Source organism: Vulpes vulpes, chromosome 12 (genome assembly GCF_048418805.1).
Source record: "Vulpes vulpes isolate BD-2025 chromosome 12, VulVul3, whole genome shotgun sequence".
NCBI lineage: Eukaryota > Metazoa > Chordata > Mammalia > Carnivora > Canidae > Vulpes > Vulpes vulpes.
The window spans coordinates 149,526,578-149,544,315 of NC_132791.1; the positions used below are offsets into that span (position 1 = coordinate 149,526,578).

Here is a 17,738-nt window from a genome sequence, read left to right on the forward strand (position 1 = left end):
TCACCAAGTGCACCGCAATACCCAGAAGCCATAAAACAAATAGAGTCCTCGAGGGCCTACACAGGTGTTAGGTAAGGGCCATAACAGAAGCACAAAGGTTAGAAAAACAAAGTTAAAAAAAAAAAAAAAAGGTCCTGGACAAATGGAGGTTAATGTTTACAGCAGAGGAATGGAGGAAATTTTCAAAAGGTTTATACTTGGTGAGGTGCAAGCACATTATGGTTAACAGAATAAAGGCAAGAAGAATACAAGTAGAGAGGAGGGTGGGCTGTTATATAACTTGGCCATAGGGTGGGGGGTGGGGGTAGGGGGGGTGAGTGTAGGGAGCGGAGAAGCCTTGGGAGTTGCAATGCTGTTGAATAACCACACATAAGTAGCATTTCCCTTTCTCATTCAACAAATATTTCTTGAGCACCTACCATGGTAACACAATCAGATACAAGCCTCACCCTCTAGAAGCTTAGTTTATAGTAAGAGCTAGGCATACAAATGAGTATGTGTGCCTGACTTTTGGGTGCGACAACAGAGATTGATCCAAGCTTCCCTGAGGCACCATCTAGGCAGGGGCAGTCAAAGATTAGGATACAGAACTACTTTCTGTCTGAAACTTTCTGAAAACTTGTACACTAAATGAATTATTGATTGGAATTTATCTTGTATGCTTTTCCTTATTAATTATCCTAATTTATGGGCTGGTTTCATAGCTCATGAAGAATAGAGGCTCATAGAGGATACATAATGTTGGATTGAGTGAGTATAGGGTTAAGAATAGCACTTTACACATAAGGTTCTTAAAAATAATTTTTAAATTAATTGTTTGGAAAAAGAAATTTCATTGTTCAGAGATCTAAAATTGTCTGTTACTAATAAAGTGATCAAAGAGTCACAGATTTAAAAGAGGGCTCAGAGTACACTTAGCTCAAACCTTTCATTTTATAATTCAGGAAACAGAGAGGCTTGGAGAAGCTGAGGGATTGCTTGGTGTACCTTCTTAGTACAGAGACCTGGGACTGAAACCATCAGCTGTTTGCTGGACAAGATCTCAAGAGCAAAATCAAATTTTGAGTAGAATTAATTCAATATGTATGCTGCTGAAATCTGTATCGACTCTGTATTAATAATTTCTTAGCCTACCCACAGTTAGCATTAACCCAAATAGTCATCCCTGCCGCACAGCATTCTAGAGGCTTTCAAACAATTTTCCTAAAAGCATGTGGTTATGAATGCTTTTCTAGTGAGGGCAGACCTAAGATATATAAGTCTAACTGTATTCCTGAAACTAGAATCTCTAAAAATTGAATTCCCGGGGCCTTGCAAAGTATTAGATTAAGGCAGTGTAGTGGGCAGATTGGGGACCTCTCTAAAGATAGACCCAAGCCACAAAACCTATGAATGTAACCTTATTTGAAAAAAAAAAAAAAAAAGTCTTTGCAGATATAAGTAAGTATCGTGAGATGAGACCATCCTGGATTACCCAAGTGGGCCCTAAATCCAATGACAGATGTCCTTATAAGAGACAATAAAGAAAAGACACAGGGAAAAGAGAGGGCTGCCATAGGAAGACAGAGGCACATATGACAGTGATGCAGCCATGAGCTGCCAGAAGCCAGAGGAGGAAAACAAAACAAAACAAAACAGATTTTCCCCTAACAGCTTCAGAGGGAGCACAGCACCTTGATTTAGGACTTCGGGCCTTGAGAACCGTGAGAGAAATAGTTTCTGTTGTTTTAACCCACCAAGTTCGTGACAACTTGTTACAGCAGCCCTAAGAAACTTATATAGGCAGCAGAAGTCAGAGGAAGTAACTTGGAATCGCTTAGATAATACACAGAGTAGAGCTCAAGAGGGACTACCTTCTCTGTCTTCTTCCCAACTCCACAGCTCCTCCCCACAAAACACCCACCCCATCCAACCAGTCTGTCCTTTCAATCCTGACAGTATAGAGCAGGAAGCAATTCTCTGCAATTTTGCTCCCTGGGTACATCTGGCAATGTCCGGAGACATTTGATTTTGATCATGACTGGGAATGTGAGTACCACTGGCATCAGGGTTAGAAAGCAGGGAAGCTGCTAAACATTCTACGATATACAGGTCAGGTCTCCAAAGCGAGGAATTACTTGGTCCAAAATAGTAATGGCATTGCTATAAAGTATCAACGGCAATCAAACAGACATGGCTATTAATTCAATTATTATTTCATTTGTGCCATAAATCTTCTCCAAGTACTTAGTTAGAGGACTATAGAGATGTACTAAATTTTTCAAAAACAGTATAATGGGACACTTTGTAAGGGGGAAAAGTCCCATTTTTATCCTAGTCACAATTGGTTATGTATCATGAAATACAGGATAAACTCATCTAATCTTAGATATTCAAAATAAACTATCCATGCTGTGTTTTGACTCACAAGGAATTGACAATTGTTATCATCTCATAGATGATTTCAATCTTTTATGTTTGTTCTTCTGAGAGAGTAAGCAAGAGGGGATGGGAGGGGGGCAGAAGGTGAGCGAGAGATTGAGAATCTTAAGCAGGCTACACACTCAGCGCAGAGCCCGATGCCAGGCTTGATCTCATGATCCTGACCATCATGGCCTGAGCCAAAATCAGGAGTCAGATGCTTAACCAACTGAGCCCCTCAGGTGCTCCCAAATGACTTCAATCTTTATCAAGGATTCCATTCTTTAGATATTACTCAGCAGAATGAATTCATAGAAACTATTACATAACCTTCCATAGTACACTGACTCCTACAGAGTCATGAGAAGGGCCCAAAGAGAAAGACTGGGACATACAACATGAGAAGTGCCCAAAGAGAAAGATTTTTCCTATAAGCAGAGTCATAACATGTGAAGGACAGCATAAATCCTGAACAATGGCTCTATAAATCCCAGTGCTATGAAAGAACTTAACTGTCTCACCTAGGGATCTTAATAATCTAACAACCTTCAATATTTCAGTGTTGGATAAAGAAAAATTATTTTTCAAAGTCAAGTTTTCAAAATTATATAAGAATCAATATTGGGGGTAGGCAAGGAGAGGCATTATACTTTTAGGATTCTTTAATGGAAACTAAGTTATTAATGTACCAAAATTGACCATAATATATGGCTATAAAAATGTTCATAAATGTTTAAAATATGCCTCTCTTTATTAATATTTAACAACCCCATTCAATGAGCTAACAGTATCACTTAATGGCATCAGAGATTTTAATATATATTAGCAGAGACTTATTTCAGATTTAACATATAAGGTACTAGTTTTAGTTTTAATCCATACTGCTCATAAAAAGCAAAATCAAGCACTGAAAATACAGCCCTCTCAGGAAATAGAATCTGAAAGTTCTTTATTGACATATAAGCCACATTTATTCTAGATTTACTGAAGCAGATTAATAAACATATTTAAATTCATATCATAATGAATAAAAATATGACAGTAAGAGTTATAGTATTTAAAAATAAAACTGAAAGATTGCAAAATAATGTAATTTGTGCTTATGAGAAACAAAAACCACAAACCTAAATCCAGACTGCTTTTTGTTAATGAATTAAGATTTTCCAGATCATCAAATCTGCCTTGTTGACTGTTTCCTTCAGATGAGGGGACGGAGGGTAGGGAATCGATGCCAAAATTTTCTTTTATCTTGAGAGGAAGAAAGACAGAAATGCATTAGTATTTTGTGATAAAGTGAGGAACATTATAATATTGTTCAAACCAGATAACAATGACAGCAGAAAACTGCCCTGAAATCAGGCCTTCTCAGTAACGGTTTATACTGTGGCAACCAATAACAAATGCTGGTAACTTAATATCTGCAAGGGTACAAGCTAATAAAATCTGGTTTTGTTTTGTTTTGTTTGCAAACACTGAATTTTTTTTTTAAACACTGAATTTTTTAACAAAAAATGTGTTTGATAAACATTAATAAGTAGATTTAAGTAAATGATCACAAAGGTATAATAATAAAGAGCTATCCAATCAAGCAAAGTCAATGGCTGATACATAATAACTCATGGATCACATTGGATCACAATCTCAGTAGCTTCACTGACAATCTCAAAACACCTGGTGGATTTTCACAGCTATAAGTTCTTGCTTCACCCTCCCTACCACTTTTATCTACCTGGTGAACACCAGTTACCCACACTTAAAACCTACAGCTAAGCACAATCAACGATTTTTGCATTTTCTGCTTGCCTTCCTTTGATAAATGTCTTTATGGTTTCCGAAAGGTATAATCTTCCAGACATACAATCTTCACTAAAATATTTTATTATGATATTTTACAAACTTTTATAAGCATAAAATTAAATGGCAACATCAGGGCCACTAGAGGGATATATTTCAATTCATTTAAGAATAATACTGTTATTCTCTACTGTTGGAAAATTTAGATCATTCAAAACAAAGAAGGTGATGACATCTTTTACATGGTCCATTGTTTTCATTAACATTATATTGGTCAGACTTCAATGGTAAGAGAAGGATGTCTCATAAGCTGATGTGCCAAATACTGCTAGCTTTTTCTATACAGATTATGAATATAGCTAAGTATAGAACTCTATCAGATATCTAATGGTGCCTACAGAACATAGAACTCAACTCAAATATTAAATTGGGGTGAGAAAGGAGATACAACTACCTAGCTGCCTAGAATAAAAGAATTTCTTAGAGAAGGGAATGAAGGAAGAGATGATAAGCACTGAGTACTTAGAAGAAATTTTAAGTAATTTTGGACTTAAAAAAATGTTAATGGCAATTATGTAACTGAGGAAAAGAGAATTGGTATCTGAATCTGAATTTCAATACAAAGGATTAGCTCTTTAGGAAAATGAGTTTTTCTAAATAGAGAAGAAAATAAGAACATACAATTAGTGTTAAATAAATAATCCTCAGGTAAGACTCCGATCTTTTGAAAAGAGGCAAAAAAACTTGTACACTTCTCCAGAGAATATATGAAGATGGTTGATGAGCACATGAAAAGTAACTCAACCTTTCCTAATAGTAATAATTCAGAAAATGCAAATTAAGACTGCAATAAGATACTATTTTGCACTTATTTAAAAAAAACAAAATAGGAAACAAGTATTGCCAGGCATGTGGAAAAATTGGAAAATTTGTGCATTACTGGTGGGAATACAAAATGATGCAGCTACAATGGAAAATAGGATGGGGGTTCCCCAAATATTAAAACAATGATTTGAACAGATACTTTATATCAGTGTTTACAACAGCATTATTCACAGTAGCCAAAGGTAGAAACAATCCAGGTGTTCATCAGCTGATGAATGGGTAAACAAACTGTGGTATATAATAGAATATTATTCAGCCTTATAAAGGGACAAAATTAGGCACCTGGGGGGCTCAGTGGTTGAGCATCTGCCTTTGGCTCAGGTCATGATCCCAGGGTTCTGGAATCAAGTCCCACATCAGGCTTCCCACAGGGAGCCTGCCTCTTCCTCTGCCTATGTCTCTGACTCTTTCTGTGTGTCTCTCATGAATAAATAAATAAAATCTTAAAAAATAAAAATAAGATAAAGGGGAAAATCCCAACACAGGCTACAATGTGGATGAACCTTGAAGGCATCATGCTAAATGAAATAAGCCTCATACAAAAGGACAAATATTGTATGATTCCACTTACATGAGGTGCCTAAAGTAGTCAAATTCTTAGAGAAAGAAAGTGGAACTGTGGTTATTTGCCAGGGGATGAGAGAAGGGGAGAATGGATAGTTACTGTTTAATGGGTATAGACTTTCAATCTGGAAAGATGAAAAAGTTTTGGAGATGGATGATGATAATGGAACCATAAACCAAGAAATCATTAAAATGGTAAATTTAATGTACAGTAGCCCCTCCTTATCTGTGAGGGATACATCCCAAGACTCCCAATAGATGCCTGAAACCAAGGATAGTCTCAAACCCTGTATGTACTATTTTTTCCTATACATACCTATGATAAAGTTATAAATTAAGCACAGTAAAAGATTACAACGATAACTAATAATAAAATAGAACAATAATAACATATTGTAATAAGAGTTAGGTAAATGTGATCTCTTTCTCTCTTGAAATATCTCAGTGTACTGTACTCACCCTTCTTTTTATGATGATGATGTGAGATGATAAAATGCCTAAGTGATAAGACATAGTGATGTGAATGATGCAGGCATGTGTTAGGCCTTCTGGCAATATGTCAGGAGGAGGATCATTTGCTTCCAGACCTCAGTTGACTACAGATAATTGAAACTATGAAAGTCAAACCATAGATGGGCCATGGGGGGTGGGGGGTGGGAGGGGCTACTGCAATGTGTATTTTACTACAACTAAAATAAAGAACCAGATCTATAAATCTTGATAGTTTTGTCCTTCAATTAAAATAGAGTAAGAGAGTAGCAGAGAATGGTAAAGTAGTCAGGTACTATTTGCGTTCCACAAATACAGCTCTATCTGTAGTCCAAAATGGATATTATAATGAAGACAGAAGTGATAATGTTACTCTACCCTCTGGAGGTCACTCTCTAAAGGAGTATTGAGAATTACATATTTGTATGGTATTCAAATGTTTTAAAAATCTACCCAAGGCTCGTAATATTAGATAACAAATTTTCATCACATGAGTTCATTTCTGAGGAAGCAAAAAAAAGATTCAAGCCCATCCTGATCTTATGTGTGTAACTGTTACAGAGAATCAGACCATTCTATCAAAAATATGCCACTTTGGAATAAGGATTATCCTGAGAGGGAGACAAATGAGAAATAATATGTACAGAAAAGCTATCTTCCCCGGACTGTTAATCACCAGAAATGACTCTAGGTTTTCTTCAGCTCAGAGACGGCAGCAAGAGGAACATACATAACAAATCTTATTAAAACAACCATTATCTTCCATCAATTTTCCCCTTATATTTACCTTCCTACAGCTCTGATCCTAAAGCCTAAGCCCCTTTTTCCTTGTCTGGTCACTTCTCTATAAGTTTAGTCCTCTTTGTTAAGATGCTATGTGAGCCCAAGTTCTAACTACCCCTTTGAGTCAGTCATCAGTGAGTTTCTCTTGCAAAAGTGCATGCCACACTTGTTAATAAATTGTTTTTCTTTTGTTAATCTTTCATCAGCTGAATTTCCAGGGCCCCAGCCAGAGAACCAATGGGGGTAAAAGAAAAATTTTTCCTCCTTTATACTGTGTGGAGTTCAGGAAGAAAGGAAAATAATTAATGCCCCAAACAAGAACTTATAATTATTTAAATAGAATAAAATATTCTGCAGACAAGACACATGAAAGCTAAAACTATTTTAAGACAGAGTGTGTAAGTGCCTGGATAACTCAGTCGGTTAAGTGTCTGCCTTAGGCTTAGGTCATGATCCCAGGGTCCTGGGATTGAGTCCCTTGCTGGGCCCCTGCTCAGGGGGGAGACTGCTTCTCCTTCAGCCTGCCACTCCCCTTGCTTGTGCACACTCTTGCTGTCAAATAAATAAAATCTTTAAAAAAAAAAAAGGGAGAGAGAGAATGTGTGCAATTGGGGAGTGGGGTGCAGAGGGAGAGAGAAAGCATCCCAACCAGGCTCCACACCCAGCACAGAGTCTGACATGGAGCCCCATGTGAGGCTCGATCTCACAATCCTGAGATCATGACCTCAGCTAAAACCAAGAGCTGGACGTTTAACTGACTAAACCACCCAAGTGCCCATGGGACTGAAACAATTTTAATCAGTGCCCTTTTAGGGAGCTTACAAAGGTAACTGCACAGAATTAGTAATGGAAAATATGAAGGAAGCAAGGAAATTTAACAGACTTAGTAATTAGGATGCATGTCTTTCAAATTGTGAGCACTGAATGTTGTTATAAACAAGCTTTTTAAATAGCACTCTAACAAACAACAGAGTAAGTAGTTCTATTGTGAAGATTATCACTATGTGCTTACAAAGGGAATTCTTGTAAAGTCTATTGTTATGCAAATGAGTACTCAAAATCAGGATAAAATTCTGATATTATGGATTCAAAAATTACTGTATCTCAAATAATTTTGATGAAAATTAAGATGGTATATTCGGAAAGCTTTGTTAAATGACCAAAAGGTGATTCTAGTGATAATGTATTTATGGACATAGATACGTGTTGAAAGAATCTGAAAAAATTTAAGTCATTAAATGTGGGAATAGGCAAAAAAATTTAACATTTGACAGTTTTAAAAATATGAATGTGTAAATTTATAAAGTAAATACTGTGAACGTACCTTTAATGACTTCATCTGGAACCCTAAAAGTTTATGTATTAAAATGGGCCTCTATTTCAGGTTGCTTTATATTTGGAAAAATAGAAAATTTTCTTTTTATATAAGAAAGCTATAACAAGTGAGTATTTATGAATATTCACTAATCTGTAGTTAGAATTTGCTCCAATAACTAATATTCTGTTTGGGTTCACGTGCTTACAGATACAGGAATGGGACTGGGCAAGGAAAGAAAGCATCAATGGCAACATATCAGGTGATTCTTTGTTACCTCTTCCCACACCCAGGCATTATTCACATAATCCCAGAACATCTGTTCTCTGGTAGACTGCCCAGAGTCCGCTAATCCTCTTGTGTTCCATAAATACAGCTAGTACAGCCTCTTGCACAGCAGAATGACCCACAGCATTTGCAAAAGGGGAAAAAGGTCTGACAGAGGAGAGCAAAGAAACCAGCCCTGCGGGCCCGGGAGAGAGTACAGAAAAGCACTCTCCTCAGAGCACTGCAGGAAAGTTGCTGACCTCTGTGAGAGGAGTATTGTGCTGGACCTAAACATACCGTTAAGTGGCCTTTTAAAAATATCCCCCGAGGTGCTTCAGTGACTCAATCATTTAAACGTGTCCGACTCTTGATTTCTGTTCAGGTCAGGATCTAAGGGTCGTGAGATGGAGCCCCATGTGGTGCTCAGCACTGCTTAAGATTCTCTCTTTCCTTCTCCCTCTGCCCCATCCTCTCCTTTCTCCCTCTCTTAAAAAAGAAACATCCCTACATAATAAATTTCTTTTCATTCACTAGAAGTTAATCTGGGACATGAAATGAACAAACAAAACTAAAACACTAAAAAATGTCCCTGATGAAGGATTCCAATCAGTAACTAGTTAACTGTAATTTTATACAGTTTATTGGTGATCTAATAGAAGGGCAAACCTACTGAAATATAATGCTTTCCTGCCAAGTTGAAAATAGGCAGTATCACAAACATAAAGATAATTTTTAAGAATTCAGGGTCCTTTGATTTAGTATCATATATAACACAGAGAATAGTATGGATAAGCAAGACATAAACAACGTATCTTGAGTCAATTTTGCCTTGATTTTCCCTAATACAAATACACAATGTGAGAAATATAGAGGTGTGTGTCTCTGAGGGAATAAAAAATCACAAATGGCAAAAGAACTTTTCTTTGAAATGGACAATCTGGAGAAACAGATCACTAAAAAACAAGGCTAGAAACCACTACAAAAGGCAACTGCAGCTTACTGACTCTAAAAGTTGTATAAGAAAAGATGAATTTATACTTACAGCATTACACTGTATGGTACAACTCAGAAAAATGATTAATTACAAAAATTACATTTTCCATTACATTTTGGTTTTTTGAAAGTTACAGGACTTAGGAAGAGGGAGGAAGGGGAAAAGAAGGGGTAGGGATATGGACGATCTGTTCTGATCCCTTACCATGTTTTCAGTGCTATAGCCATATTGCTGTGTCTCCTGGGAATACATATTCATCATGGATCTTGCTTCTTGAAGCTCAGGTGGTTCACTGTCATGTAACCACTGTGTGCCAAAGTGAAGTTCCTTTACAGAGGAAACAGGAGCAGCCTCTTGAAGGTGTGACGAAGGATACAAGTCCATCGACTGAAAGTGATCTTGATATAGGTCACATTCTTCATCAACAAGCATCTCTCTCTCTTCCCCCATCTCCTGCAATCTAGGAGGTAGAAATTCTTGCATCTCCCAGGCCTCCTTGCTGTTGTCTATCTCTTTTTGTTGGGACTGGAAAGCCTTTCCCAGATCCAGGAATGGCTCATCTACAAGTTCCTCTTTATAATAGGGTTCATCTCTAAATCCCTGTAAATAAAAGTTGCAAAAGCAATTTTAACTCCACCTGCCTTAGAGCAGCACTCTACACATTAACTGGAAAAGTTAACCCCTGACATAACCGCAATGACTACATTCTATGCCTAGGCACAGTTAACTCCAACAGCTCTCCATTACAAAAGAGGAGAAATAAAAGCTCACTCTCACTCAACCCTCAAAGCAAAGAAAGGGACAAACAGTAAGTAGCAGAAATTTGCCCTTGGCAAGGTGAATAATTATTCCAAAAGGTGTGTTATACATTAACCACCTGAAAATTCTCAATCAGAAATAGGAATTTTGTCAAACTGCCACACTGAACATCGAACTCATGCATCTCATACAGAAGTAGTACATAAATATAGACACACATCATACTATTTTCTAAGAAAACAAAGATGTAAATAGTATGGATTTTCAAGCTTATGTAACTCAAAAGAAATTATGACTATTGAAATGATCAAAATGCATTCTCTATAAAGGATATGGGATGTATGTCTCAACTACTTTGAGCATGACTATCTTATAATATGCCTGTAACAGAAATGTATTCTTTCCATCTGTACTGAAATTATATAGTAAAAAGGAATGAATATAGTATGCTTTTTAATTAATTTATATTTCACTAGTTAGAAGTACATACAACTGAAAATAGTCATACATGTGCAGAAATTTTGCCGAGTGCTTAGGTAACACCTGAGGATTATATGGATTTCCTGAGCCTCTAACCTAACCCTGGGGATCCTCAGAGTGCTGAGCACAACAAGGCCCAATGTCACTAAGAGATCAGTGACATTTCTTATTTGAAGACCTACTCATTAAATATTACCAAATGTGGGACACCTGGGTGGCTCAGTGGTTAAGCGTCTGTCTGCCTTTCGCTCAGGTCATGATCCCAAGGTACTGGGATCAAGTCCCACATCAGGCTCCTTGCAGGCAGCCTGCTTCTCCCTCTGCCTGTGTCTCTGCACCTCACTCTCTCTCTCTCTGTCTCTCATGAATAAGTAAATAAGTAAATAAAATCTTAATAAATAAATAAATATTACCACATATAAATTCATGAAATGAATCTATTACTTTTCCATCTTTAAATTATTATAGTGCATCAAATACTGCAAGCTAGTTCATTTTTTTAAAAGGTGTGTTTATGGGGTATATTTGAAGATGTCATACACTTATGAAATTTTAACAAAAACTGTCTATACCAAAAAAAACCTCCCCACAATGTATAGTATAGAAAGAAGTATCAGCTCAAGGTGCTGTCAATAAATTATGCAAAGAATATCACCAGATAGTTATTATCAAGTAAAGTAGTACCATACTCTATTTTCAAGGAGCAAAAAAAGCACAATTCATTTTAATAAAAAAAGAAAAGCTTCAAAATATACTTTCTAAAATTAAAGCATAAAGAAGAGTTTTGACTAAATAACTCTTTTCTTTAGAACGTATTCAGCAAGAAGTCCTTTAGTATAGCTCTGTTTTCTACAGGATTTTAAATGCATGTCTATTTTTGAACATTGTGTTCTACCCTCAAAATTTTAAGAGTGTATTAGTGGTATAAAATAAGGTTTGTTTGTGCTTTGAAAATGCCTTATATCTGGCCTATGTTATTTATGAAGCCAATGTGACACAATGGGGGGAAAAGTTCATTAAAAAAATAAATAAAAGAGGAGTATAATTTAATTTGTGTCTCTTTAGCCAAGATTGGGAACAAGCTTTTGCCTTCTTTATAGAAACATTAGCTCATGGCAAACCATTCAAATAGGAAATCAGTTTACTACATACCTTGGGTGCTTCAAGTATTAAAGATGAATTTATATCATGAATTGTTTCTGAAAGTTCAGTCTCATCTTCATTATTGTTTGAATGTAAAATATAATGGCTTTCCTCCTCTTTATCATTATCCTGAAAACAGAAACAATTTTTATTTTTTTAGAAAAATTGAAGACATGTTTTTTGTCAACCATGAGGCTATTTTTTATTAAAATAACTGACATATAACATTATACGTATTAGTTATGTGTACAAAATAATTAGATGTTATGTATATATTACAAAATTATCACATAAGGGGCACCTTGGTGGCTCAGTCGGTTAAACATCTGCCTGCGACTCAGGTCATGATCTCAGAGTCCTGGAATTGAGCCCCATGTCAGGCTCCCTGCTTAGTGGGGAGTCTGCTTTTCCATCTCCCTCTGCCCCTCCCCTGGTTCCTGCTCTCTCTCAAAAAAATAAAATATTTTTAAAAACTTATCACAATAAATTTAGTTATATCTGCATCTTTCAAGTATATAATATGGTATTGTTAGAGACACCGTGGTGTACATTGCATCCCCAGGACTTATTTATCTCAAGACTGGAAGTTTGTACCTTCTGACCACCTTCATCCATCTTGCCTACCACTCCCTGCCTACAGCAACCACAGGAAGTACTTTTATAATCAAGAAAATACTTTAGTTTTGAATTCTCTTCAAATTAATTCTCATCTTTCCATTAAGTGCAAGACACAATAAAATTTATGTAAATTATTTTATTAGAACAAACTCTTCTTTAAAAAATTAAAAAGAAAGTCATATTTGGATCAAAGCTTCTCAAACATTTTTTTTCTTTTTAAGTATTCCTTAAACTACATGCAAAAGAAAGAAACTGGACCACTTTCACCACACACAAAAATAAACTCAAAATGGATTAAAGACCTAAATGTAAGACTTGAAACCATAAAAGTCCTTGAAAAGAGCACAGAGAGTAATCTCTCTCTAGATATGTCTCCTGAGGCAAGGGAAATAAAAGCAAAAATAAACTATCAGGACTACATCAAAATAAAAAGTTCGTGTACAGCAAGAGAAACAATCAATAAAATTAAAAGCCACCTAAAGAATAGAAGAAGGTGTTTATAAATGACATAACCAGGGGCACCAGGGTGACTCAGTGGTTGAGCATCTGCCTTTGGCTCAGGTTGTGATCCAGGAGTCATGAAATTGAGCCCTTCATCAGGCTCCCTGTGGGGAGACTGCTTCTCCCTCTGCCTATGTCTCTGCCTCTCATGAATAAATAAATAACATCTTTTAAAAAAATGGCATATCCAGTAAAGGGTTAGTATCCAAAATACATAAAGAATTGATACAACACACATGAAAAGATGTTCATCATCAGTCATCATCAGGGAAATGCAAATCAAAACTACAATGAGATTGAATAAAAAAAACCCTACAATGCGATACCACCTCACACCTATCAGAATGGCTAAAATCAAAAGTACAAAAAAGAACAAGTGTTGGTGGAACTGTGCAGAAAAAGGAAGCCTCATGCACTGCTGGTAGAAATGTAAACTGATACAGGCACTATAGAAAACAGTATGTTTTTGGTTTCCCAAAAAGTTAAAAATAGAAATATCATATGATATAGCAACTGGATATTTACTTAAAGAATATCATATGATGTAGCAACTGGATATTTACTTGAAGAATATGAAAACACTAATTTGAAAAGATATATGCACCCTTATATTTACTGCAACATTATTTATAATAGCCAAATTATGGAAGCAAGCAGCCCAAATGTCCATCAATAGATGAATGGATAAAGGTGTGGTGTATATACAGACAATGGAATATTATTCAGCCATTAAAAAAAAAAAACAATGAAACCTTGCCATTTGCGACATGAGTAGAACTAAAGAGTATAATGCTAAGTGAAATAAGTCAATCAGAGAAAGATAAATACCATATGACCTCACTCATGTGTGGAAAAAACAAAACAAATGAGCAAAGGGGGAAAAAAAAAGACAAACAAAGAAACAGACTCTTAACTATAGAGAACAAACTGATGGTTACCAGTGTGGGGGGAGGGAGGAAATAGATGAAGGAGATTAAAGAGTACACTCACCATGATGAAAAACAAACAAACTTTAAAAAGAAAAAACTCAACAGAAGCACAAATTAGACTTTCACAGGTTGTCAGATGTAAGATCAAATTACAAAGTCTGTATCATTACCTTTAAATTAGCAATAGCTAATTTAAAAATGTAATAGAAAACAAGATATGATTCACAAATGGAGGGGAAAACATTTGCACAACACATTTAAGGAGAAAACTGTAAAAGAAGACTTGACTAAATAAAGAGACCTACTATGTAAAAAAAAAAAAAAAAAGTATCCCTTTAGACGCCTGGGTAGCTCAGCAGTTAAGCGTCTGCCTTTGGCTCAGGGTGTGATCCCAGGGTCCAGGATCGAGTCCCACATCGGGCTCCCTGCATGGAGCCTGCTTCTCCCTCTGCCTGTGTCTCTGCCTCTCTCTCTCTGTGTTTCTCATGAATAAATAAATAAAATCTTAAAAATATATCCCTTAAATTAAAAAAAAATCACTTTATCATAAAAGGACCTTAATATTAAGAAATGTATCAGTTTAGGGGTGTCTGTGTGGCTCAGTTGGCTGAGCGTACAACTCTTGGTTTTGGCTCAGATCATGATTTCAGGGTCGTGGGACTGAGCCCCAAGTCAGGCTCCATGCTTGGCATGGAGTCTACCTGAGATTCTCACCTTCTCCCCAGCCCCCTCCCTCACTCACGCTAAGATAAATAAATCTTAAAAAAAAAAAAAAAAAGAAAAGAAAAGAAAAAGAAACGTATCATCATACACAGGATAGATAGTATTCAAAATGTTTAACAATGGTATAGTGCAGTCACTTGCCATCAGAAAAGGTACAGCCATTCTAGTGCTTACCAGCTCAATAGCAGTCCTAGGCTACTATTTATGGCACGATGTGCCAGGCATAGGTTTAAACATTTTAAATATTCAATTCATTTACTATGTTAATATACATCCTAAGAAGTAGGTATTCTTATTAAACCCACTTTACAGATCAGCAAAAAGTTACCTTATTAATCAGTTACACACCCAGAATTTGAACCCTGGCTGTCTGGCTCTAAGGGCCTGGGATCTCAAATACTATGCCATGCAATCCCCATCTTATTACACAAAAACGTGGGAGCTGGTGAGGTACAATAACTGGCCCAAGGGCACACAGCCTTACAAATCACAGAACTAAGCAAAAAAACCATGGCTGTCTGGCTCAACAACTCCATTGCCAGTTCTGACCTATTAGTTTTGAAGATGCAAAGCAGTTTTTAAAGTCAGTTCATTCATTTTTCAGATCTGGTGTATTTGATATTAATTTGTAGAAAAGAGAAGATAAGCCCCATTAATGTAATGTTAATGTAAAAATGTATATTATGCAATACATTATATAGGCAATGTATATTTATGTAATATACGACTTATTAAAAAATTGGGTTCTCCTAACTTTTATACATTCACAGTCTTTCTGGCCTGAGCTGATTTGGGGCCACCTTCTTCACACTTTCTTTTTTTTTTTTTTTTTTTTTTTTATTCTTTATTTATGATAGTCATACAGAGAGAGAGAGAGAGAGGCAGAGACACAGGCAGAGGGAGAAGCAGGCTCCATGCACCGGGAGCCCAACGTGGGATTCGATCCCGGGTCTCCAGGATCGTGCCCTGGGCCAAAGGCAGGCGCCAAACCGCTGCGCCACCCAGGGATCCCTTCTTCGCACTTTCCACCCCACTTCCACAGAGGACTGAATGAATGCTCAGTAAATATTATGTGATCAGATAACTGGCCACCAAGTGGACCACAAGAGAGACAGGGACCACAGAGAAGATCCATGCACCACTATTTACAGTTCAGGAGCAAACAGTTTTGCTAAAGGCACCCAGATGTTAAAAAATGAATTAGTGGTAAGAATTTTATACAGTCCTGAAAGTGACCTTTGTCTTCATCTCTTTTGTGGCTCCCCATTCCCCAAGTATCCTGGAAATCTTCTACTCACTGAGGGAAGCCTAGGCAAAGGTCCACCTCACAATTACTACATTCCAAAACCCTTTCAGAATGTGGCTCTGATATCCTGACGTCTCTGCAGCTCTACATCTGCCAGAAATAGCACAGGAATCCACACCCAGCTAGTAACTAAGCTCTGTTTTTTGGGTTTTTTGTTGTTGTTGTTGTTGTTTTTATACCACCTGACACTTCCCTAAACTGCTTCAGAGTAAAATCATGGTCGTTAAGTCCTTTAGGACATAAAATAGTTTGGGATTTCCTCTAGCAGCCCAAATAATCAGGCAAGTAATCATCAGGGAAAATCTAGACAAAATTTCCCCCACAACCAAAATAACAAGAAGATGAGATCCCCATAAAAATATCAAGTTTCTCCTCATAACTTAATTTGTCCAGAAATCAAACCAGGCATCTCATGGTGTCTCATGTTGGCTATGGCAATACCCATACACCAAATTTAGAATACAAAGTCAAGAACTTAATTAGCTATTATACTCCATTTTGAAATATTTAGTGTCTGATAGTATAAACATACTGGGATTTCTATGGGGAATTCATGAAGGCCATGTTGAGTTCCCCAATGCATAAATACTCTGTGTAACACAGGCATCTATTTATATCAATATATCTATATATCTATAAATGAACACATTTATCTATATCTACCTATATATATAGACATATGTAGTATGTTGACATATTCATATAGTATATATTATTTCATAGAATAAAAAAATCTTAGACTTTAGAAAGATTTTAGGAGTCCTCTAATCTTGTTCAGTCTTTTCAGAGATGAAAAAATGGGCTCAGAGAAGAAAAGTGGTATACCTATTATCAAATTATTAACAGAATGTTTCTCAAAGTATGAAATTCTGCATCAAAATTACATGAGTGACTCACTGAAGAGGCAGATCCCTAAATAACACATACAATTACTAGATGAGAATCTGAGGGTAGGACCTGGGAAACTACATATTAACCATCTCCCAGGTGATTCTTACATATATTGTATACCTTTGCATTGAAACCCATTAGGCTAGCTCATAGGAAAGTCAGAAACAGAATCCAGAATTCAGGAAATAAGAAATTTATATTAGGACACACACAGATTAAGCAGTGGAACAGGGATTCAAAACCATGTGTATTTGTCTCCAAAATCCATTCTTAACTATTTACACTATTATCACATCTTATATTAACAAAATTGAACACTTACCACCAAAGGCTTACAGACGCCAAGGTGTACAATGCCTGGTGGCACAGCTTTCAACACTTCAACAGCTTCAGCAAGTGTGGTGTTTTCCAAACAATATTCATTAACTGAGACCAGACGGTCTCCAGGTAACAGCTCTCCCCCTTTTTCTGCAACACCATTTGCCACCAGGGAGCGGATCACAATCACTGACCTTGTGGGATCTAAAGGGTCCTAAGGATCAAGTCAAGAAGAAAAATAAGTCAGTTTCTGAAAACACATAGACTCATGAACCTTATTTGACTATTTACATTAGGTATCCAGCATTCTGGTGAAATTCTTCCAAAGAAGTCAAAATCTATTACAATATCACTCTACATATCCACATAAATATCAGCTTACATCAAGGTGGGAGCATAATCTTAATTTCAGTTACATGTCTAAAGGGTTCAAATACATACAAACTTCTTTAAACTTTCAGTGACTGATATTTGTTGGACCACAAGAAGTCTGGTGACAGTTGAGCAATATTCTCTGATATCCTCAAGCACAGTCATATTAGGGACCAAAGACAAGTCTGCTCTTGCATAGTAAGTAGG

General features: G+C 36.5%; 1 protein-coding gene across 14 annotated transcripts in view; it reads right to left on the minus strand.

Annotated features, from left to right (window-relative positions):
• The window catches only part of PATJ (PATJ crumbs cell polarity complex component), a 358,484-nt gene that overhangs the window by 237,056 nt on the left and 103,690 nt on the right, over window positions 1-17,738 (minus strand). For all 14 annotated transcript variants that reach the window (XR_011995974.1, XM_072730762.1, XM_072730764.1 and 11 more), the window contains exons 18-21: window positions 17,164-17,373; window positions 11,883-12,002; window positions 9,696-10,091; window positions 3,525-3,648 (exon numbers count right to left, since the gene is read on the minus strand). Coding sequence is in view for 13 of the 14 variants with exons in the window: in XM_072730762.1 (XP_072586863.1) it covers window positions 3,525-3,648; window positions 9,696-10,091; window positions 11,883-12,002; window positions 17,164-17,373 (850 nt within the window). In the remaining variant the exon portion in view is untranslated. The remainder of the gene's footprint in view (window positions 1-3,524; window positions 3,649-9,695; window positions 10,092-11,882; window positions 12,003-17,163; window positions 17,374-17,738) is intronic.